The following is a 25,081-nucleotide window of genomic DNA, read 5'->3' on the forward strand; positions in this document are numbered from 1 at the left end:
GATTGACACCATATGCATCATAATAGGGAGTAAATTTATCAATTACTGCTCATATTTGTAAATATTTAATGGCCAAGTGGCAGCCATTTCAGAGACAAAGGTTTCCCTAAAATATATACGCATACACAAGTTAGCAAAGGATGCTAACAGAGGCAGGAGTCTAATTGAAGTACTAGGCTTGGGGAATAAAAAGCAAAATTGGAATAAGCTTCATAACAGAAGGCAAAGACAAAACTATACTTGGTGAATACAAAAAGAAGGATCTGGTAAGAGAAGAGGAGAAGGATGGTGGAAGGGGGAAAAAGGGTCGTTAGACGACAAAAATCTGAGACTGAAGCTACCACTAGACCTTCACTCTGATAACAGTTTACATGACAAGTAGTTTTAACAGATGTTTATTTCCTTGTTGTAGAAGCAGATATTATTGCTTCTACTTCACAACAGTAAAGTACCCCTTACTGTTAATATTAGTAACAGCTTTGTGTTACCTCTCCACCCTCCACCCCACGAAAGTGGTACATTTCAGTGGTCAATAGCCTGTCACTCCCTCTTGGCCCATCTATCTCTTACAACAATGGTGCTCAACCTTTTGACCCCGTAGGCCACAGACTAGAGGCATGGAGCTAGCTCATGGGCCCGACTGAACCCTGCAGGCAACAATGGCCCCTAGGGCCCAGCACTGCCCCATCTTTGCCTTGTATGACTAGATTGGGCCCCAGGGGTCCAGCAATGCCCCTGCCCAGCCCTGTGAGCTGGAATTAGGTGCCCAATCCAGTGCACAGGGTCTAGGGCTCTTCACAGGTCTGGAAACTCGGCAGAAAGAAAGTGGTGCCACTGCTCCTCTCCTGTCAAGTTTCCAGATCCATAGGGCGCCCCACAGGCTTCATGACATGGGCCAAAAGTTTCAAAACAGGCTTCTAACAACCCTGGGCAAAATGCAGTAGGTAAAAGCACAGACAAGGGCTTTTTGGAAGACAAGCTGCAAAAACTTGGAAGATGCTGACTCCTTTTTCCATGCTTTAAAGGGAAGTCATTATTTTAGATCAAAGCGACATAATAAAACAAACGCCTAGCATCTACATCAACTATAATAAATTTGCTATCGCTTATAAAACTTTCAAAAAGAAAGGCCATCAATAAGACAAACTGTCATAATAACATTCAGTATAGCCAGAAGGCAAATTAGAATACTCACTCTATCTTTCAATGGTTTGTACATTCAACTCAAGCCTCTGAGCAGCAGTTGACTGTATTTGTAGCCATTGTCTTTTTGTTTTCTTTTGTTTCTCTGAGCAAGGAAAAAAACCTATATACGTTTTCTCCTCCCTTGTCTGGGAAATGGGAAATAGGTGGGTCTAAAGTCTCTCTCGCATAGGGAGAGTACAGGAAAAAGGTGGGAGTTTGGAAGGTTCATTCTTCAAATGCAAAGACACTGAATTATTAGGAGGTAAGAAACCGGATGCCTGGATGTATTGATGCTGGCCCTTTGTTCTTGCTGCTCTACTTGCATTTATTTATTTTTCATGTGCTCTTTATCTTAAAAAAAACAAACAAACAAAAAAACAAAAGATTTTAATAAAAATGTCATTTATTTATTGGATTTTTAAAAGCTTGGTCTCTTCCCACAAAAATCTCTCCTTTGCTCTTTTATATAAAGGATCTAGAAACAATACAGTTGCAAGTTCTGACCCACACCAATGGGCTCCTGAGTCAAACTAACAACATGCCTACACCAGATTGGCTCATACCACATAAGTTTGCATTTTTAAACAATGAACAATTGCTTTTGTATTTAACCTAGAAAAATGCAACATCTTTAAACACCCATAAATATCAAGAATACATACATATGCCAGCACTATGCAGCTTAAAAAGTTAACATTAGTAGCGAACGTTAAAGCGATGATGTAGCGAGGAGTGGTCCAGGAATTATGCCAGAGGCAAGGATTTCTTTGGGCACCATCTTTTATTGGACCAACTGTGTATTTGGTATATATATCACCCAACAATCTTGCCTCTCACATAAGTAGTAGGTAATTCTCATGCCTAGGAGCAGGTTTGAAGGATGCATTAACACATGCAATAGTTAGGGAAATTGAGACAAACCAGCTGCAGAACTGAAGCATCCGGAAGACCCTGCGCTTCCTCACTAGCCAGCCCTGAAAATTTGTTCATCTGTCATGTCAGAAGTAGCTTTGTAAAATCACTGCAGAAGAGAGCTTAGATCTTTGCCTATAATAAAGATAAAACTTTCACAAATGCACCATACTTTAAAAAGCTGATTTATGGTCCAGGTGTTACCCTGACCACACAGCAAAATTTGGTCAAAGCAAGGCATTTGTGCAAAGCCTGGGTTAGCAATTCAAATGCATCTCCATGCATGACAAATATTTGAAACACGCTGATCCACAAAGGTGCTGCTTTCCTGGATTAAAAACAACTAAACCAAAAAAGCAACCAATGCACAAATATGGCTATCCTTTGCCATGATTAAGGCCACAGAGGGAGGAAAAAAAAGAAACCACTAGTGATATTCTCCTTGCCGATTAAAAAAAGTGACAAACAATAATTTTCCAACTAAGTAAAATTTTGCAAGGCTAGTCCCCCCCAGTACTTGAAAGAACAAAGTGATTCTCATTAAATAGTTAGAACATTCAACACAAATACAAGGAAACACTCCTTGGCACAGCACACATGGGCAGCTTGCTTAATTCACTGGAACATGACAAATAACATCTGACTAGATCATTTCAGTGATGCCTAGTAACATTTGTAGTTATGCAAGCTAAGATAAGGGTAATCAGATCACAGACTGATTGCCCATAGGGTCACAGAAGCCGTCCTTCATCCAGCATCTGGCACTGCGCAACAGGGTAGGTAGGTGTGTGCAACTGGGAGAAGACAAACAGTATGAAGTGAACTTGTCTTTTATAAATGCACCAGAGACTGGTCTCACTTGATAACAGGACTCACACTCACTGATCTGATATAGAAAAACCAGGTTCCTAACTATGAAAGTTTAATTTTAACTGGTAAGAAAGGAAATTAAATTTGAAATATGGGCTATTATTTAGAAAAAACTGACGTCCTCCAACTTCTGAACTATCACCCCGTTTTCAGTTTTGTTAGGCAAGAAGTCTGCTTAGGGGGAGGAACAGTTCCCCTCCCACCCTGCCAAAAAAACCCCAGAGCCTAGGGATGACATAAAACACTTCATTTACAGCCCATATAAATATTTATAAAATATGCATAATGCACATTTGTCAAATTGCTCTACAAAGCATCTGTTATAACAACACACAGCAAAAAACCCCACACACACTTTAGTCTAATTAAAATTCAAAAGTAGATAAAGTTTGTCTCTGACAACTACAATTCTGTTATAACCATAGTATCAGTAACATAAATGGAGTGGCACCAGGAACTGAAGTGAGACAAAACCAGGGTGAAGAGTAGAGTAGAGGGGGAAAACACACAATCTCCCCCCACCCCCATTATAAACTTTTGCAGCTGCCCTATGCTGAGCAGCACAAACTAACACTCTTTTCCAGCATCTGACAAAGCAGGTTGCTGCCTATGAAAGCTCATGCCTTTTTTGAACCAGTTACTCTCTAAAAAGGAGCCATCTACTTCATAACACTTTCTGCCTGACTTCTGTTCAACGCAACTAAGCACCTCTATACTTGAAAACAATGGATATTAAAATAAGAGCCTTGTTGACTTGGAAGAAATTAAAATGATGAGTTGGCAGGTCTTGAGAGAGAAGTGCATGGTTTTGAGAGTACCAAGATGAAGTAAGGTACCTTCTTGCTCACTGATGAGAGATTCCAAGCCCCCATTCACACTTGCAAAGAGAAGTCAGAATTCAGAGCTACAAACCTTCTAAAGCAAGGGTAGGCTCCTTGCAGGGAAAGTAATTAATATAGCCACCCTCACCCCTGCCAAGTTCCCAAACTTCAGACAGCTGGATCAGGGCCAGGGCAGGCCAGGTTGGGCTGGGATGCTGCAACCCCATCTCCTGCAGGGCTGGGTCATGTCCACCCCTCCACCTTCTGGATCAGGGTCAGGCCATGTTCCCTTCCATCCCTGCAGGGCTGGGTTGGGGCCTGGCCATGCTCCCTTCCCTCCTACTAGGGCTGCACAGCACCTGCTTCTCCCACCAAAGCTGGGTGGGACAAGACATGCCCCCCAAGCCAGATTATAGCCCACTTCCATCTCTCCATGGGGTCAGGTCACACTCCTTTCCCATGTGGGTCTACTTTGGGGCAGGTCTGCCCCCTATCCCCTTCTGCACAGCCAGAAGGTAGCCGCCATGCCTACCTGCGTGCCAGAACAGGAACACCATTTGATCCCACCCACAGACAGACATAGCACTCCCAATCCAGCTTGCCAGGCAAAAGGGCTGAGCACTACTCATCTAAATCACCACAAGAATTGCAATCCCCCTTCAATCAAATTCTATAAGAAATCTTCACCCTCCAAACACATCAGTACTGCTGCTGTTCTCTTGCACAGAAAACAAAAATAAAACATCTTTATTTTAAACTGAGCTAGCAGTGAAGTGAAGTGACTGGTATTTTATCCTGAATTGCTGGCACAAAAAGAGCATGGTTGGGGAACACAGATAAAATTACTAGTTTTGTATTATTTTCCTATCTTGGCTTCAGAAACGTTCAAACAGACAAGAACCCAACAAAGCAGTTTAACCAAGTAAGAAGCAAACTTTAACTTGAGGAATCACCAATAATGCAAACAGTCTGATGGGTATACAGGAAAAGGAGTGAAGTGTTACATTGTTTCAGTAAAATATTTCAGGTCACACACAAAATAACTGGGTAGGTCACACTTTTATTTTGCTTCTTTATGGTGTCAATTCTCCTTAAAAACTGATGGCTCAGAAAAGCCTCTGAAAACAGAGAGGGGGATATAGCTGAGCAAGATATTCCCATCACACAGTAAGTCAGTACACTTGGTAATTGTGGTCACTGGTGTAGGACAGAACAGAGGAAGCTTCAGAAGGCTAACTGGCTACCCACAGTTTCCCTAGGAAATTAGAAAATGGGCTTTTAGTATTGTGGGGTTGTATTAGTAGATAATTCAAAACACTTTTTACGAGGCATTCTTCTCACCTTGCATGTGCACCTCCCCAGCTACATATAAAGCCCCAGCTACATACAGTATGCAGTTTAGTGAAGGTGGTGTGGAGCCAATTAAAAAAGATATTGAGACTGGAATAAAATGTTGAGTTTTAATAGTTAAGGAACATGTTTTATCCTATTCTTGAATATGGACCAACCCTGCAATAGTTGAGTACCTGCTTAAAAGTACCACCCACCCATGTACTGATCAGAGCATTTTTCACCAACTTAGACTTTGCATCAGAACATAAACAGCAGCTCTCCAGAACCTCTACCACTGTTCATACATGCAGGCATGAAAGGTTTAGAGGCAAAAAAAAGTATATGCTGGGAAGAAGTGGTGATGAGAAGACTCCAGGCATCCACACAGAGGATTCCTGGAACAATGTCCAGTGGTATTCTATATCCAGTGACTGCTTCTGATACCTGTTGTCATTAAACATTTCTTAAGAATTATTGGTGAGCTACACACAGTTAGTCCATTAAAAAGTAACTCACAGTGGAATATGATCATTGATTTATATTATTCCCAAAGGGTAGAAGACTAATTCATTTAAACCTGGCATGGTGTAAAATGTCTATTACAGATTAGCATCTTTTCATATTGCATCCTGATCCTTTTATTTTTTTTTTAAATTGAATAGCCAACATTTGGGGGGGGGGACCCCCCCATTTTAAACAGAAAAAAGTCTTGAAGTTGTTTTAAATAAAAGTCTGGCATTAAGGATAAAGTTCCAGATTTATGGTACAGCATTAGGCTGCATTACATGCTCCACTGATCTGAATAATTGGCTGATCAAAAGGGTATCTGAAAGAATATTTGATTATAAGAAAATACAGTTAAGTCGTCTGAAGCATGAGGAAGGCTCAGTTCCAAATCCATAGTTGGAAACAGTTCTATAATGTCACACAATGTTTAGTGCATCTCCTACTGATATCTCATCCTTAGAAGTATGACATTTATAAGCTTTTTGCGGGGTGGGAGGAACAATTCAAGTTATTTAAGTGTAAATAGTCAATTGATAGCAAAACTGCCAAAAACATTTCTCCCCCTGTAGATACCTGCAAAAAAGCAGGTACTATTTACATACCAAAATGAACACATGAGGGCACAGGCTGCCAAAACAGCCCAATTAAACCAGAGAAGTATGCTCTCAGTAATATATAGTTTGTGCCCTATTTTTATTACTACCTAAATGAAGTTCCATGTATGAAGGTGACGCTGCACTACACCGACCATCCTACAGTCAACTTTTGGAATGAGGGGCTTGGGTTTCTTTGCAGCAGACCTCCTCCACAGACTGTGCCTTGGGCAATTTTCTGGCAGCAAAGTAGAGATCAGCTTTCTCAGGTATAGTAGCTGTCCATGCCACAGACTGGTAGGAATGCCTATATACTTTGGGAGTACAAAAACAATGAACAAGAAATGACCCTCCATTAACACAGTTGCCACCAGTCCTTCACCCACCCAATGCGAGTGCCAGCTACTTACGATTCATCCACTGTGCTGGTCAGTTTTTTTAATTAATACTTCTAGCCTCTTAAGTGTCAGGCTTCCCACTCTGATGTCCCTTGCTTTTTTCCTTCTGTACCTTCTTTAAGCAGTTTCAGATGTCCCCAGCCAAATGTAGGTTCCTTTACTAATCTCACTCTCTACTTCAAGCGTCCTTCTAGTCCTCTGTAAACATTTTTGCTACTAACAGCCAATGCTAACCTTTCCAAGTAACAGAAGATAAGTCACAGTGTCCAATCCAACAGACCATTGAGTTTTGTAAAATATTGAGATCTTGTAGCGCCCACTACATCCAGGAAGAGCACAGACTATTTGCAGACGCTTCCTCAGCCCGATGAAGGGTATTTGTACCCAAAAGCTTGCTAAGAAGAACTTTTCCAGCTATTTGAGCTGGTCCAATAAAATATATCAGATTTACCCAAATAACCTTGCCTATTTATGTCCTTAAATCAACATGGCTACAACCTACACCTCTGAGATCTTGTAGCGTAATACTATCAGACCATAGCTGAGGTACCATATACCTCCTTGTTCGCTTCTCAATGCATGAAAAAGACAGGCTTAAAGAATCAGAGATGGCTGCAATCATGGGCAGCACTAATATAAATAATGGCAGTAGGGAGTGGAACTTTGTAGATCATTTTAGCATAAGAAGTGCAGCTCTCCAAAAGGTAACATCTCCATATGGTGCTTGATATGTGGTGCTAAATGTTTCCCCATTTTCTTAGTGCAGCCCAGATGCTGACTTGCTGCATACTTGCAGTAACAACCAGGCTCTTTTGACCCAACGGGGAAAGACCAGGAGTACAGGAAAGTTTTAACTGTTTGGAAAAGGAAGCTTTGTCCATTGTGATAGGAAAGATAGTGCTAGCTGAACTCTGCTGATTCAAAAGGTTTGTTTCCTCTCCCTTCATTTTACATGCTCAGCAGTCAGAATTTCCTCAAACCAGGTGGATTTGACTCTACAAGTGTACAACACTACCTACAGATACTTATCCATGTGTTTAAAAATCTACTAAAAAGAACTATTTTAATGTTAGTTAAGCAGAATTATGGACAATTCCACACATCGCTTGTGAAATATGCAATGAATCAGATCACAATTAACTTAAGGAAGTGGATGTGTATTCCCCTAAACCTCTGTTAACTAACTACAGCCTGGCATTACACACAGCCATCTCAGAACAAGGAAGAAATAGACTTACCTTGACATCACACTATCACTTGCTACTATCAGCAGTACTGGAATTATAATTTGCCTCATGTCTTTCCCCCACTAGGAGCCTTTCCTAAAGCAGGGAAAACTACAGTACTCAATCTATTTGATGGCTTCTGACCTTTTCAGCATCTCCAAGGATGATCCCTCAGCGTTATCATTCATTGGTCTGTAATTTCTTCCCCATTCTAGGATCTATGGTGTGAAATAATTTTACAAAAGAACTCACTTGACTGCTTTCTCTCAAAAATGTCAGGGGTTTTCACACATCACACATCTCCCAGATGAACTACTCTAAAGGGCTGTTTGTTACTCTGGTTCTTCACCAAGAAGAGCACTTTGCCTCTCCTTGGCCCACAGATTTCTTGAGTCAGGTAGAGGTCATCCACACACGAGAGGAAGCTTTGTGGCCGCTCAGGTTTTGCTGAGTGATCCTCCCACAAGATGTCCGGGTAATCGAAGTCACCCATGACAACCATGGTCCTGGAGCATGCGGCCTCAGCCAGTTCCCGGGCAAACTCCTGGTCAAGCTCAAGACTTTGAGTGGGAAGTCTGTAGTAGACACCCACCATTGTCCCCCCAGTGCCATGTTTCCCATGGATTTTAACCCAGAGGGTCTCCAGTCATCCACCCTGGTTGCCAACATCAGCTTGCAGGGATGTGTAACTTTCCTTAACATAGAGAGCTACACCCCCGCCCCTTTTATCTACATGATCTCTCCTGTACAGGGTATAGCCATCAAAACCCCTGGTCCAGTCATGGGTGGATTCCCACCGGGTCTCCATTAACCCTATGACATCATAATTATTTGCATTGAGCAGGAGGACGAGCTCCTCCTGCTTGTTCCCCAGCTGATACTGATAGCTGATATTTAAAGAGGCGTATCAGCCGATACCAATCCAGTATCTGATACAGCTACCTCCAGGTGGTAAATCCAATGCAGTGGAAGGGGACAGGGGAGGGAAGGGTTGTGGGGAGGCAGATCAACATGGTGAGGGAAGGGACAGGCGCTGCCCACGGGGGGGGGGGGGGGGAAGTGTTAGGGAAGGATGCAGGATGGAGCCATGGCTTGTGGGGTGGGGGCAGCTCCTGCCACTGCTTGCAGCCAGGGGGGGGAGGTGGCATGTGCCCCCGGGTCAGCATGGGACAGGGCTTCTCTCACCAAGGGCTGAGTTCGGAGTAGGCTCCGGAGGTGCTGGGAAGAGGCTGCACGCACCCGATTTTGCCACAACTCCACTCCCAGTCCCATGCCGCAGCATGGGCATTTAAATCGGCCAAATTAAATTGGCCCCATAGGGCCAATATCTGATATAGACAATTTTCTTCATATCAATATCGATCCAATATCGAACCAATGTATTGGTGCACCTCTAGTTTCCTCCTTACCTCACCCCAAAAAGTCAATGCATTAACTGGCTTCAAAGGTTCTTGCAATTAATTTATTGTGATTAAGTAAGTTCATCTTGATTAGGTAAGCTTAATTCCCAGTTTTCATCTATTAAGAGACTGAGGCTCAAAACTGTCCTATATAAGAAAAGCCACACCAATAGCCTCTGTGGCCTATCTGCATGAAAATAAGAAATTGTGGCATAGAATGTGATTTCCATAGAAATATCAATGGCCTCACACCAATTTCTGGGGGAGTTCAACATACTGGAAGGGGAGGAGGGAACATAAATGGCATCAGATCACAAAGGAATCAGAATTTGTAGAAGAGGTGATATCTTATTAGACCAACTAAATTTTTGCAAAAGAAATTCTTTTTCCCTCCACACAAACAAACAGGATTGCACCACAATGGTCCATCTAGCCCAGTATCCTGTTCATCAGGGGCCAAAGTGGATGATATATAGAGATTATTAATTAAGCAGGAACTCAAGGCAATTGACCAAATGAATGGCAAGCTGTCTGAAGTTGGCTGTACATTGTAGGAGGAAATTGCACATAAACAGAATCAGCAATTTTCTTAGCTAGAGGTGGCTCACACTGGCTTGCTTTCAAATAAGTGTTTGTAGCCTCCAACAATCAGAGGACTCTCACCATCCACACCCACACCCCTCAGCTGAAAGGAGCAAAGAAGCATTTGCAAACACCAAAGAAATCAAAATGGCCTTGTAAAAAAAGGGGGCTCAGCTGTTTGAATCACAATAGAGTCAGTTGACACAACAGGCCGAACAGGGAGAGTTTTTCCAAGAGGGTTAAACAAATGCTTAGCCACCACTAAGGTGCTAATTGACTGCAAACACTGTTTTCAAGCCTTCCTCCCACCTGGCACCTCACTACCTTCCTTTCACCTTTAGATAGATCCCAACCAGCATTCATTCAGCACCTCAGTTAGATCAGGGTCTCAGAGAAGATGAAACTCTTTATCTGACAAAGGCTCAATATGACCCAACTGCCTGAGCCAACCAAACTCAGTGGAAGTTTGGTGCTCATGCATAAATACAGATATTGAGAACCTGTAGAAAAGGAGGCAAGCTGCTGCATGCTCATACAATCTCACCTCACTGGAAAGGTTTCTCTCTCTGGCAAATTATTCCCCAAAAATTAATAAAATGTGACCAGTGTAGCTACACTAGCAAAAGCCCTAACACAGATGCTGTTTCACCAGCAGACATGAGCTTTTCTCTGTACAGCTTATTTCTTTTGAGGTAGGGTTGTAAGAAGTTATACTTGCAGAAGTGCAGTTTGGTCAATGAACGGTCCACACTACAAGTGCCTTACTGTTATGATATAAGCCAGGGGTGTTCAACCTGCAGCCTGAGGCCCAAATGCAACTCGCAGGGCCACCCCATCCGGTCCACAGGGCTTCCCAGGGGTCAGGAAATATGGCAGCAGGGGTGTGGTGGCCATTAATATGGCCACCCTCTCCTGTGGCCAAATTCCCAAACCCAATGTGGCCAGTTAGAGCTGTGTCATGTCCCTTCCCTCCCAGGGGCCAGGCCAAGGGCTGGGGTACTCCCACTTCCTCCAGATGGTGCCCATCACGCCCACCCTGGGAACCAAATCGTGCCCAGAGGAGGACTGGGCACTGCCAGTCTCACCAGCGGTGAGAAAGTCAAGCACCACTGATATAAGCTATACCAGCAAAGCCTACAAAAGATAGGCCACAATGAAGGTGGCATAGCCCTCTAATTTGGGTAATTATACTGACAGCTTTAAGAGATACAGCAATACAAAGGGTGTGGAGACCAATGTTTAATCATTTAACAAGGTACAGGTGATTATCCACCTGTTAAAAGTTTAACCCACATCATATGCTCTCTAATTGGGTTTGGATCATGCTTGGTCATACATCCTCCTATAAATAAACCACATGAAGGAAAAAAAACCATGGTGGAAGGTGGTGTGAAGTCAACAACACTAGAGCTCTCATCCTGACCTCCCTAGCATACTAAGGGATTTGCAAGGGATTGCTGATTCACTGCAATTCCAGGTGGAGAAGGGATTCAGGAGAAGAGGTAATAAAAACACAGAACTTCCAAAGAGAATAATTACATACAAAAAGTTAATGACTGATGCATTTTTCACTTTTAGTAAGTACAACACTCAGCACATTAAAAAAACCCACACCATCAGAGTTAGGATGACCTCCAAAGGGGACAATCTGCAAAAGGAAAATGTGCAATGCAAAAGAAATACTAGCAACACACTGAAGGCTAGCACTGCAACAGCAGAGCTGACTTACAGCATTGCCAGGGAGATGCTGGCAGCAGAGATTCCTGCTCCATTCCTGGCAGAATGAAGGCAGACTTCCTATGTGTCCTTTGACCATCTCCAAGCAAACCTTCACTGCCTTCTAAAGGAAGTGCTTTCTGCAACTCATTTCTCCCCCATCTTATTTTTTGCAAGCATGTCAAGTCCACGCCAGCTGAGTGAGAGCCTAGGAGACCTGTATTTATAAACCTAATTTCTAGCTTTTCATGGGAATTTCCTGTTTTTGACTCATTATAACCTCAATAAGTCAGGGTGCAGTACAAGAAAAGCCTTGGCAGTAGAAGCAAACATTTATCTGGCATCATGCTGGACAAGTCTAAATTGTAATCTTGGTCACGTGCAGAGAAAATATTAAATTTTCATGCTGCCCCCTTCCAGTGTCCTCCTTTACCTACTCTACAAGTAGGTATTAGAAGCAAGACCCTATGGTTTCTCTCTCAGACGACAGGCTCACAAAAAATGTAAAGCCTTTACAAATGCTTTCCATGCTATGGGAGGAATCCAAAGTCTGAACAACTCCCTCACACAAGGTATTTGATAGAGCAGAAATATTTATGAGCCCTACTCCATTAGTCTTAAGAAACAAGGCAGACAGGTAACTGGCTTCAGGTTGACATCTTAAGCCAAGGTCATTAACATGCAAAAATATGGTAAGTTAGACTACAAAGAGCAGCGAGCATAGAGAGCAGATGTTTATTTGGAAACAAGACTCAATGGATACCTGAAAAACAATAAAAATCTCATTACATTGCTTCTCTGCTGCCTACACCAGACAGACAATAGGAATCCCTACATGACAAAGAACAAACACTGTTCTTAATATCAGCTATGGAAAGAAATACAGGCCTATGGGGGAACATTTTAGCCACCCTGGACAGTCCAACGCCGACCTGAGGGTGGTTGATCTCAGACAGAATACTTCTAAAAACTGATTTGAATGGGAAAAGGAAGAACAAAAAAAATCATCTGCAGACTGTTAAGCAGTGGTTCTCAACCTTTTTTGCATCAGGCAGAGCCATCCCTAGGGGTGTGTGGGACACAGGGCATAATCAGCCTGTGTGGTGCCTGGGAAGGGGTTGGGGAGGGGTCACAGCAGCTGCAAGTGGCCAGAGCCAGCAGTGCTTGGCAGTGGCGGCACATGGCAGCCATGGTAGAGCCTGTTTGACACCGACCACAGGGCCCCCCCAAAGCAAAGGGCCTGGGGCAGTTGCCCCAATTTGACACCCCCCCCTCCCGGACAGCCCTGGTACCAGGACCCATTTGTAAACATCTATGGCCACTCCTGACTCCCACTCCCCTTGGAAGAGTACCCAAGCAGCCCCTTTAAGGCTAAAGCTCTGCCAGCTTGCAAGGGAAAAGCCACAGTTTCCCACATTTTCTCCTTTAAAGGAGGATCCATTTTTAAAAGTTTGTTTGCAACCCTTTCATATATTCTTGTGACCCATGGGTTGAGAAACACTAGTGTTAAGTACGGTTTAAACAGGGGCTATAGATTCTTATCCTATTACCTCTGTTAGCTTTAGTGACCCTTTTGTTCCTAGGTGTTTATTGCTTGCTTGCCTCTTCCAGCACTGCCCCTTCCCTCTCTCACCCTTGTCTTTTGTTTTGTAATTTCTCTCCTTATGCTCTGCTTTCTGCTCATCCTGTCACAGAATCTGAGAAAGTGAGCTTCAACCCACAAAAGCTTGTACCTGATAGCTAGCTAGCTACCCATCTACCTACCTAGGTGTGATACAGATGATATATAGACAGACAATGATAGATAGATTTTTGCAAAAAAAATTCTTTAAAAATTGCTCCAATTACTTTTTCCTCTAGACCAATATAGCTACAACCTGGATACATGACAGATTACATGTTAACCATTTTTTTTATTTTTTTTTTTAAATAAAATCTTTTGGTCTAATAATAGCTATCACCTATATGACACTGCTTTTAACTTGTACTCTTAAACTCTACAAAAGAGGTTGTGGAACAGAGCAAAGATTTTAGGTTGAAAGCCCCCTCTCCTTAATTGATCTTGTTTCTGCCTCCTTGATGGAGCGGAGGGGAGCAGAGCTACACCAGGCTGGCTGCAAACCACTGGGAACAGCCCCTTCAGAAGCTGTGTGATAGCCAGGGCTGGGCCAGTAGGCGCAGGCAGTAGCATGGTGTGGGTGGGAGCGTACTGTGGGCTGCCCCAGGTGGGGTTCAGCCTTATGCAGAGCAGCTGTGGACTGGGATGAGCTCTGCTGCATGCACCCCCCCTCCCCCCCCCACCTTTCCCTCCCCTCAGACCCAGCTGGTTCCTGGGACCTAGCACTCATGCAACCCCTCCCCACATGTGTACTCCCCCCCTCCAGGGCAGGGCATGCAGGGATCGGATAGCAGCTTGGCCTGGACCCTGGCCCTGAGCTGTCACTGCCCCACAACCTGGCCCCAGGGTCACAGCCTCACCCATCCATCCCACTCCCAAACGCTGCTGCATGCCCACCCGAAGCCTCACAAGGAGTTTTGGTGAGTTGTTGCATGGGGTGGGAAGGGTGCTAACCTAGCCCACAATAGCTTAAAGCTCCCTGTGCAGCCCTCAGATCCAAATAATTGCCCACCCCATATTACTGGTGTGACTAGTTTCCACATAAAGATACAAAACCAGGTTTGAAGTTTCAGAACAAATGTTCTAGGTCAGAGGTTTTCAACCTTTTTTTTAAAAACAAGTATACCCCTTCTGTCTCCCCCCCCCAGCAGGTAAGTCCGTGGGGGAGGAGAAAGGGTGGGGGGGGGCAGATCAAGGCCCCTGTGGTGAGGGAGGGAGCAGGGGACAGAGAGGCAGGGGTGAATAGGGCCCCAGCCAGGCTGGGTTGTGGGACAAACAGGAGCCCAGACAGCTTGTCCAGGGGGTGGAAGAGCTCCTGCTGCTGCCCACATCCCAGTGGAGGCCCGCCAAACTGTGCTTGGGGCAGAGGCGGCTGCTGCTGTAGGCTGCTGCCCCAGGAGTGGTGCAACGCCATATGCGTCCAGTCGCTGGGCGGGCAGGGGGCATGATGCAGCCCAGCAGCAGGCACGTGGCACTGCACCGTCCTCAGGACAGCTGCAGTGGTGTGCAAAGCCCAGTGTGCAGTGGCAGCTGCTTCTGCCCCATGCACAGAGCGGGGGAGGAGGCACATGCACCCTGGGCCTCTGCCAGAGTGCACGCACAGTGGGAGGCCCCCCCCTGTACCCCGCATGGCATTTTTAAGTACCCCTAGGGGTACACGTACCCCTGGTTGACAGCCACTGATCTAGGTCACAGGTATCAAAGATACAACCTGTCGACTGGATCTTGCCCACAGAGTCATATCAGTTGGCCTGAAGGACTCCTGGATGGGTTGGGAAATCAAGAACCTGTGGCAGTTAATGACACTGTCATTTGCCCTACTTCTGGAAGCGGGTCTGGATTTAGCCTACAATGCTCCTTGTGATCCAGATCTGGCATCATGAAGAGCCCCATGGTATGGATCCTGCCCCAGGGGGCCAAGGGAGCTTGGCATCCCTAATCTAGTTCACTTAGTAGAGCCTACAGTTTCAGAACAAATGTTGCAATATCTTGCAAATATGCTGCAATACCTTGCAACGGTAGTACAGCGATGGGTCACTCCACCGAGTGTCCTGAAATCCGGTCTCCTCGTCCCTTGCCGCTAGGGTCAGTTCGGTGACGCTACATAGCCAGGTGTTACCACGAGAAAGATTCCAGCACATCTGAGAGCAGAAGTATTAAACAGGAGAGCCAGAAAAAGATAACTACGATATTCCACACAAGAAAAACTTCCCGCCCACATCTGACTGAGGACAGAAGTGTGTTCAGCAAATCTGTCTGTCTTCAAACCAAATGAGACTTGGAGCTTGATAACTAGTTTTACCATAACAGAATCCAAACTGGGTCTGGGTTGATCCATCATAGTTCATTTACTTCTAATGCACAAAATGGTATATGCAAATAGATCTCTATCAACCAGGCATTAAAAACGTAAAGGCCCAGAAATAACTATTCTCCTAGCAATGCAACATGTAAATTAATTGAATACATTTTACAAGCATTATGGACTTCATTACAAGTCATAATGAAGAGCTTCGTAGGTATCTGACTATTAATACACAGAGCATGCAACTTAGTGTGTTGTTACATTTTATTATTAACCACAAAAGAAAAAAAAAAAAAACATATTTATTGAAGTCTAGCTCAAATCAGATTCCTGTCATCCCTTTGAGCTAGATTATACAGTACATCCATGCACCCATTTACTTTTTAAATAAGTAGCTCACTGTCTGTGGTTTAGAAACTTTGTCCATCACATCAGTTTTTAGGTTGAAAGAAAAATCAAGGTCTCTTGATGTAAAGATTATCTACATTATTTCTGTCCCTTGTCGGCCATGCCTTGTTTAATCTTTTACTGTTCAACCTTGCCGTATCTGGTTAATCGTTTAGGAGGTCACCTACACATTTTGTATTCCTATCTGAATGTACAAAACTGATTCTGGATACTCGCCTAGCTAGCTAGCTAGCTAGCAGTTCATCCACAAAGTTGCAAAAGCATAGAGTATACTGTGAACCAAGATGCAAAGAGCTGGATCAGGCTCACCATTTGCAACTGTTTGCTACTCTTCAAGTAATTTTAGTGACTTTAAATACTCAATAGTAGTCTAGCTGACTGTCTGCTCCAATGCATTCACAAATAACCCAAAACAACAGTTCTGTGAACATACTTAACAAATAGAAAACAGTCTCCCAAACTAATCAAGAGCAAGACCAAGTCTTTTGCTAACAAGTTAGACGTTTTAGCTGAACAGGAAAACAGCCTTTTCTTTGCAGTTGTGTTTGTTTTACATGGTAACTCATCTAATCATGAAACAAACATGATAGGAATTTAATTAGATTAATTCCTTCTCCTACAGTTGCTGTTTAATTTAGTAGCAAAGCATATCAGCATATTACAATAAGACAGTTTCCAGGTATCCCTCAAACTGGCAGACAGAAAATTGTGTTTTCAAGTAAGCATTTAAGGCAGGGGCAGGCAAAATATGGCCCATGGGCCAGATCCAGTCCACCCGGCATTCATCTGGCACCGACTAACAAGTAGCACCCTGCCCAGCCCTTCCGTCCACAAAGGGTGGGAGTGAGGCCCTCACATATATACATGCCCCCAACATACCCTATTGTGCCTCGCTCCCATCCACGTGGGCTGAAGGGCCTGGCCCAGACACCAGGCAGTTTCTGGGAAGGGCTGCTGCAGCTGTCGGGGACCTGCACAGATCCCAGTGTCCTGCTTGCTCGGGGCAGCAAGTAGGAAAGCAGTAGGGGTGGAGCTGCAGCTGGGGAGAAGCATGGGGCTGAGGGCAGCATGGAGCCTGAAGGGCAGGGTGTGGGGACCCCCTCCAACACTCCTCCCATTGTGTGCAGCCCTGGAAGACTGTCAGTGGTGACAGCAGCAGGCAAGGTCACTTGTGCTCAACAGCAAAAGGCTCCAGCCAGCACTGCACATAATGGCAAAGAGCACAGCCCCCACTGGGCCTTCTCTATCACCAGTGCTCCTCGCTATGCACGTGCAGCCCCCACACTCATGTGGCACAGGAGTGAAGCTCCGTGCTGGAGCCAGCTGCCTTGCCTGCCCCAGACCTGTGTGGCAGGGGGCAGGGAAGATAGCTGGTTCCAGCATGTGGTACTATCCTCCCATGCCACGCGAGTGCGGAAGCTGTGTGCGCACCGCGGGAAGAGCCAATGACAGAGAAGGCCCAGCAGAGGCTGTGACTGTCACTGACCCTCACTGCAGTGTGCAGTGCTGGCCAGAACCGTGCATTACCGGGCACCAGTGTCTGCACTGGGAATGAGTGCCCCGCCTGCTGCTACACCATGGAGGGAGTGTGGGGGGGTTCCCCACACCCCACCCCCCATAAATGCCCCTCCATGTATACACAACCCCCATCATACCCTATGCCCCCACACACACAGTCACATCCCACTACACCCCACCCACTGTATACACACCCACAAAATATACAAGGCTAAGAATTTATTTTTGAGTCATTATGCAATTACCTCTATATATATATACATACACACACACATATATATATATATACACACACACATATATATATATATATACATACACACACACACACACACACACACACACACACAATGCAAAAACAAATCTTTTTTGTAATAAATTTAAAACATGTTATAGATAGTGTTTGATTTTTAGTGTATGATTTGGGGGGGTTTTTCTGATTCTAAGATGGCAATCCCCCTCCCAAAAGGACTATTTCTGGGTGCCAAGGGGAGGGACTTCAGGTGGCAAAGTTCAGGGGTTAGGGGGTAGGACTTCCAGTTGCAAGATGGAAACCACGGGGCAGGGCAACTCTCAAGAGACAGGGCTACCCATGTGGCCCTCAAAAGCTCACCAAGCCTTGTTAAGCAACCCTCCACCTAAAATAATTGCCAGCCCCTGATCTAAGGACACCTATACACATGCCCAATGCCTGCTCCAACATGTTCTAATTAGAGCAGATTACCTGCATCTCCTGAAGCTTTCTTATTGGAACACTCCAGCAGCCTCAGCATCATGTGTATCCAGCAGTAGCAGCAGGTGTGATTTAACATGAAACACTATGGGCATTTTAATTAGAGAGGTTCCCAAGAGGGGGGGCTCTATTTAAAATGTGCCCCCCTCCTCCAGAGCACATAGAGACACTTAATGTGCCACTGGGCTATCCACATTAAGGCTGCATTTTAAGTCAAGTGATTACTCTACCAGGCACAATAGCCTATTAAGATCAAAGTTGCCCCCCCCCCCAAAGTAATGATAGTGTCCTCAGATCTAGAGTCGGGTAAAGTATCTACACATAGATCTCATCCTACCTTTTCTTGCTCATGGCTTCTACATTGTACATTATAAATGGTTATCAATGGAATAGACTATTATTCTTCCAGGACACAATCTAAGCCCCAAGACTAGTTGTCACCAAGCAATACTGTGTTTGAATCTAAATAATGAACCTTTATTAGAACTTGCCCTAACTTAAGATAAGCCTTTTTTGCACCAGGCCACTGCCTGAAATAACGGATAATAAGCATATTCTCATCTTTTATCCGCCCCCGCCCCCCAACTAACTTTTAATCATACAACAAACTTAACTTCACGCCCTATAGATGCACTGCAAGCCAGAAACTCAATTACTGGAAAGTTGCATTTTACCTTAGCTTTTTTTTTTTTTAAATTTCTTCATGCCTAAGCAGCAAATTCCTATTATAGTTCTACGAATCTTTTTGAAGATTTTAGTATCTAAATATTTAGATTTCCTTTCCTATACAAACCCAATCTAGTTTTGATTTTAAGATGACAACTCAAACAAACATAAGGCTTAAAAAGAATGAGCGACAGTTTGCCACTGGGCTTGTGCATGCCACAGCAGGGACAAAGCAGTGTAGGTTTCCTGAAAACAGATCACTTCAAGCCCCATACACCCTATGCTGGTTAGGCCTGTGAGAGTTGGCAGCGATCCGATCTGGCCGCTTCGGATGGCTCTGATCTTACCTGGCGCTCCAGACTGGGTTTCTGCCTTGATCTGGCCAAAGCGGCTCCGATGCTTCGGAGCCGCCTTGGAGATGTGGCCATAGGGTATAATGGGAAATCAACGAAATATCTATACCTTCATTGCTTTTTGCCCGATTTGGATGAAACGTGAAGGGGTGGTAGCCTCTGCTGAGAGCATGAAACCTGCCAAGTTTCAAGGAGATCGGTGCAGGGGTTTGGGGGAAACTGTATCCCACATTCTTGAAAGACACACTCATGTCATGGCTGTGTGTTACAACACAGGGGGGGTCAAAACTTCAGGGCCAGTAGCTCTTACTGTGGCCACAAAGCCTGCCAAGTTTCAAGAAGATCGATGCAGGGGTTTGGGGGAACTGCCCCTCAAGCTGCAGACAAGCAAAAACTCGTGCCATGGGTGACCCTGCACATGTTCAGGTGCAGTAGGGTGGCAGCTGCAGGGATGGTAGCCCCTGCTGTGACACCTGCTAGCTGTGGAGATGATGGGTGAAGGGGGGTTCTGGGGCCCGGCACCCCTGGCTGCTGACAGACAAAACTCCTGCCAAGACTGACCCTCTTGGGGCAGTTGATTGTCTGTATTAATTCTTTCCTCTCCTTACCCTGGTTTTGTAAGTGCTAATTGATGCTTGTTAAGTCGCTATGTAGTAGCTAGGTCCTGTGTACTGAGCTGGCTACTGAGCTGGCCCCGAGTGAATCATGTTTGATCGACTGGTAACTGGGAACACAGCAGCTTAGCAGCCAGGCCTGCAGCAGTGCCTCCCCTACCTGCCCCAAGACAGACACCACAAGCACCCACGGCACGTGGTTTGCTTGTCCGCAGCTTGATGGCCAGTTCCCCCCAAACCCCAGCACCGATCTTGAAACTTGGCAGGCTTTGTGGCCTCAGTAAGAGCTGCCACCCCTGCAGTTTTGACCCCCCCTGTGTTGTAATGCCTAGACGTGACACGAGTTTTGCTTTCAAGAATTTGGGTGCTGTTCCCCCCAAACCCCTGCACCCATCTTCTTGAAACTTGGCAGGCTTCATCCTCTCTGCAGAGTCTATCACCCCTGAAAATTTCATCCAGATCAGAAAAACACAACAAAGTTATAGATATTTTACTGTTTCCCCATTATACCCTATGACTTGATCTCCGAGGCGGCTCTGAACCGCTTCAGGAAGCCAAACAAGGCCAGCGCTTTGACCCGGATGTGCTGCTTCGGACCCCAAAGCATCCGAAGCTTCTCTGGATCCAAAGCTCTGTCCGAAGCATCACACAGCCCTAATGCTGGTCTTGGGCAGAGACTGCCAAACATATGAAAATGAACTTGGGAGTTTCATTCTAGTCTTCAGCTGTACTCGACTCCCAAGCTTCCAGAGGTAAAGGAAAAACAGCTCTAAAAGGACCTATGGGCACAACAGATTAGTCATTGTCCCTTACAGCAGATAGAAAAACCAAAACCTATTCAACACACTGGAGTAAAATGACACTGAAGCAGGAACAGTCTTAACTCTAGAAGTCATCGACAGGTACCACCAACTTGTATTTGGCTCATCTGAAGGGACAAAAGGACAATTTTTCTGTTGGATGAGGGGCTCACTCACTAGAGGGAGAAAAACCCAACACAGTCCAAAAACATCGGCTGCTCCCTTTTCTATCCATGTCTCTCTATACAGAGAAATACGATTCCTTAAAACAAAGGGGATGCAAACAATATAAGGAAAGATTTATTATTTACTACACATTCCTCTGTACTGAGTATCCTGTTTTGAGAGAACCTCTCACAGAGCAACAGAGGAGGTAACTGAAGAGAAGTATTTTTTTTACAGTCATAAAAACAGTACAGTGCTGCAAGGACAGTTTAAAACATTGGAAATTATGCAAAACTCCGTTTTGCAACCAATTTGTCATTAATTGTTTTCAACCAGTTTGTCAATTGGAAGATGACAGTTGTCCCTTTAGAAAGGGCATTGCTACGGAAATCAGGTCCTCATTTTGTACCAAGTAAGACTTTTTGCTAATAAAGTTATAAATGTCAAAGACCAAAATACTAAATGCCATCCTTCTCCCAAAGAAACATGCACTTTCTGAAACTCAATACCTTTACCAAGCAATGGTTTATTCCACCCTCAGATACAATTTAATTCGTTTCAATGCATGGCACAGGCAGCACATCACAGTCTATTCTCCCCCTTCATGCCCTCCACTCCACCCTCATCCCTTTCCAGATGTACACTCTTCAAAAACAAAAAGCTGACAAAATGCTAAATGAAAGAAAATTAACAAAGTCAAAAGTTAACTAGGATACATACAGCACACTCCAGTGATTTCCCTTTTAGAGCAAAACACTTGCCCATCACCCAAAGTGTGCACGCGCCGGGGTGGGGAAGGTTATGGTTTCCATGCAGGTTTAATGGTAAAGTTAAAGATGCTGTCTCCTTCTTACCTGTTTAGGGTATATGACCCATTCCTCTTGAGCCTCATACTTCTGGACAGGAATCTTAGAAAAAAATCCAGAATGAGGAGCTTTGTCTGTTCTCTGTTTAGCCAAGAATGGAGGCACCTGTTTTGTTGGTAGGGCTTTTTTTTGGTAATCAAGGGAGCTCTTTCCTGTTTCTCTGAGTCATCAAGAGGGAACAAAAAGAAACAGCCAGCTGAACCAATTAACAGGAGGTGGAGAGGAAATCACTCCAGTCAAACAAAAGCCTTGAGGTGTAAAATACTCCCAACTCCTCTCTAACCTCCACCAAAATCCTGAACTTTTTTTTTTTTCCCCAAAAGAGAAGCAGAAAACTGAAAAGTGGAACGGAGAGGAGGGAGATGAAACACCTGTTCAACACCCCATGCCGCCCTCAGAGTAAGCCAAAAACCGTGTAGAAGAAGGTATTTGTAGGCTTCTTGTCTTCCAATTAGCCTGGAAGCAGCTTCTGCTCTTCCCTCTTCCACTTGAGCCTGCCGTGACTATCATTCAAGTATTCATCACAACCCCAGAAGTACAAGGCAACTCCACAAGCCTGAGTAACAGATATCCAGATTCCTTAAAGTTGTAAAAGGACTCAAGCTGAAGACAGTAGCATAGAAAGAGGAACACAATAAATCACAGAGCTTTAAGAGGGTTATTTTTTGTATAAGCCTAGTTTGAAACAGGCAGCTCTAAAGTCGCACTTGCACACTGCAGAGAAAAATATCCTCCAGCAGCCTAGGGCTGGGCAAGCTGCCCTGAATAAATCACAGGATCACACTATCTCTGATTAGGCAGCTTTACTTCCTTTCCTGTTCAGCCCGCCATTCCTAATAGCGGGGAACTAGACATGTGCATCTACTAAATAAACTGATTTTTTCACCAGATTATTGTTGATTTTTGCTAGAAGTGAATAGATCAAAAAGTTAGACAAAATAAACTTAAATGCATAAGGTTTTTCTCAGAAATCTTGATAAGATAACACAGAAGAGACGCTTATTAAATCACAGACAAAAATAGGTACTAGAACCAGAAACTGCTTACTTCTGTAAGAGCATGGAATATTTATTTTTTTGGTGCAAGACCTGGAATAATTTGGGCACTTGAATTTTCCAAGTTCCCTCTCTGCCAACAAGGCCTAGGAAAAACCATTCACAAGTACCTAGTAATTAGAATTTACCAGGTCCTCAGCTCATTCACACATCACAGTTAAATTTTACCAGTTCCTGCCCTTTTGTTCCCCTTTTGAAAGGGCTCCAAGAGTTTGTGTCCACACCCTCAAAGTTCAAGAGAGGTAGTTAGCCTTGTTAGTGTGAAGTCAGGCAGAAGGCTGCCTAGAGTTGTACTTTATAAATTAATTGAATCAGAAGTGCACAAACGTTCATAAGCACCAGCTTCCTCAGATGATATAGAATACACAACAGATACAGGTTTCCCTTGCTTTATGCTGTATAAGTGCTTCTGGAAAACGGCACATAACTTGAATTCACATAATGGGAACCCGCTTTACAATGTAACAAAAAGGGATACAGTCCAAGACCTCGACTGTACTGACCCCGATGCCCATTTCTACCACTTTTAGAAGACAATTTTGGTACTCACCAACAGCAAACAGTACACACAAACATAGGGCACTACTATAATGGGGATGGCAACTATAGAAACACATCTCACAGACAACGAGCAAGAAGCACAGATCCATACAGGGGACTATATTTTGATGCATGTCACTCCCATAATGCACCGCACAAAGCAGCTGTCTGTGGGCTTCCACCACACCGACTGCATAAGAGTGAACTTACCTCGAAAATAATGAATTTTTGGTACAAAAAGGGTCATTGCATAAGAGCAAATTTGCACATACAGAACCCACATAAAGTGAAGGCAACCTGTACATGGTCTTTCATAGCATGTGACGAAGTGAGCTGTTGCTCACAAAAGCTTAAACATCACAAATTCGGTTAGTCTGTAAAATGCAATTTTACCTGGCTTATTAGTTTAATGACCATCTCCCTTCTCACAAGCAAATCATGCTAACAGAGTAAAGCTGTTTTGCCAGTATAAATGAATCCTTACTACCAGCTTCTGCTACCACAGCTAAGTCACTCAGGATCTCACCTATTCACATACCTGACCAAGTAAAAGCTTGCAGCATAAATCATAGATTCTTGCCCAGGACAGCATTCCATCCTTTTATTCTTCTGTGAAATGTAAAACGCCATAATCAGAAGGAAAGGGGACTACATCCTGCTTACCACCAAACAACTTCAAGGCAAAACAGACTATTCCAACTTTTCTCTGAGCCTAATCTCCACAAAATGAACTGTTCCAAACAGAAGATTTTATGACACCTTCAACTCTCCTATGAAATATGAACTTTCATTTCTACCTAGGAGAACTTTTACAATCTTTTCTCCAATGCCTGAAGAAGGGTGTCTGTGCCCAAGAGCTGGCAATTAAAGAATGATTTTTTTTTTTTGCAAACATCTAGTTGGTCTAATAAAAGATAATCACTTCTACCACAAGTTCTTATTCCTTTTGCCTTTAGACCAATATGGCTATAACCTGGATATCTGCAGCAAGACGACACCCTAACGGAAAAGGCAAGATTGCAGAATCAAGCAGAAGAGTACCTCTAACAGTGTCTGTCATTTTGCTTCCTTTTTGGTAAGCCAATGAAATTCCTCTTGCAAAAATTAAATCTGAAGCATCAGTATTAACGTATTTTGCACAAGTGCAGGTGAGGGAGATGTGGTATATAGGTACTTTAACTGCTCTACTTGACAGAGATCGTTTTTCCTTTCTCTGGTTGCTTCCACTGACTCAGAGTTTCAAGTGTTCTGTGCTATAAATTGAGAGGCAAGGATTTCTTAGGGTGATATTTTTATTGGACCAACTGCATAATTGGGACAGAGTCAGATAAGCTTTCAAATGCAAGATATTTGATAAAAGATATCACCCAAAGAAATCCTTGCCTCTCGCATATTCCCTGTAACAGTACTGTAAATCCGAATTGTCCTGACACCCATTTTAATGAATCAATTGTTTTAAATGCAGTTAATAGTTATATTTGTTTTTTTTGTTTTTTACAAGCGATTGGATGAGCAGTAGGTCAAGAGAGGCGATTATCCCACTCTGTTCAGCACTGGGGCGGCCACATCTGGAGTACTGTGTTCAGTTTTGGGTCTCCCAGTACAGAAAGGATGTGGACAAATTGGAGAGTCCAGGGGAGGGCAACAAAAATGGCGATGGGGCTGGGATACAAGACTTATGAGGAAAAGCTAAAGGAACTGGGTTTATTTAAGGCTAGAGGAGAGAAGACTGAGAGGGGACTTAATAGCAGCCTTCAATTTCCTGAAGGGGGGTTGGAAAGAGGATGGAACTAGACCAGGGGTGGGCAATTATTTTGGGTAGAGGACAGCTTACCCAGTTTGTCAAGTCATCGAGGGGCCGCATGGGTAGCCCCACCCCTTGAGAGGTGCCTCATCCC

At 44.1% G+C, this 25,081-nt stretch overlaps 1 protein-coding gene across 3 annotated transcripts in view; it reads right to left on the reverse strand.

Annotated features, from left to right (window-relative positions):
• The window catches only part of MOB2 (MOB kinase activator 2), a 190,395-nt gene that overhangs the window by 64,887 nt on the left and 100,427 nt on the right, over positions 1-25,081 (reverse strand). Inside the window, exon 1 of one of the 3 annotated variants that reach the window (XM_090032458.1) lies at positions 21,577-21,629. The exons of the other annotated variants lie outside the window; for them this stretch is intronic. Coding sequence (XP_089888584.1) covers positions 21,577-21,614 — 38 coding nt within the window. The 5' untranslated portion in view covers positions 21,615-21,629. Of the gene's footprint in view, positions 1-21,576; positions 21,630-25,081 lie in introns of those variants that run through there. 3 annotated transcript variants of the gene reach the window in all.

This window comes from Crocodylus siamensis, chromosome 2 (genome assembly GCF_052110815.1).
Source record: "Crocodylus siamensis isolate JL-2025a chromosome 2, ASM5211081v1, whole genome shotgun sequence".
Taxonomy (NCBI): domain Eukaryota; kingdom Metazoa; phylum Chordata; order Crocodylia; family Crocodylidae; genus Crocodylus; species Crocodylus siamensis.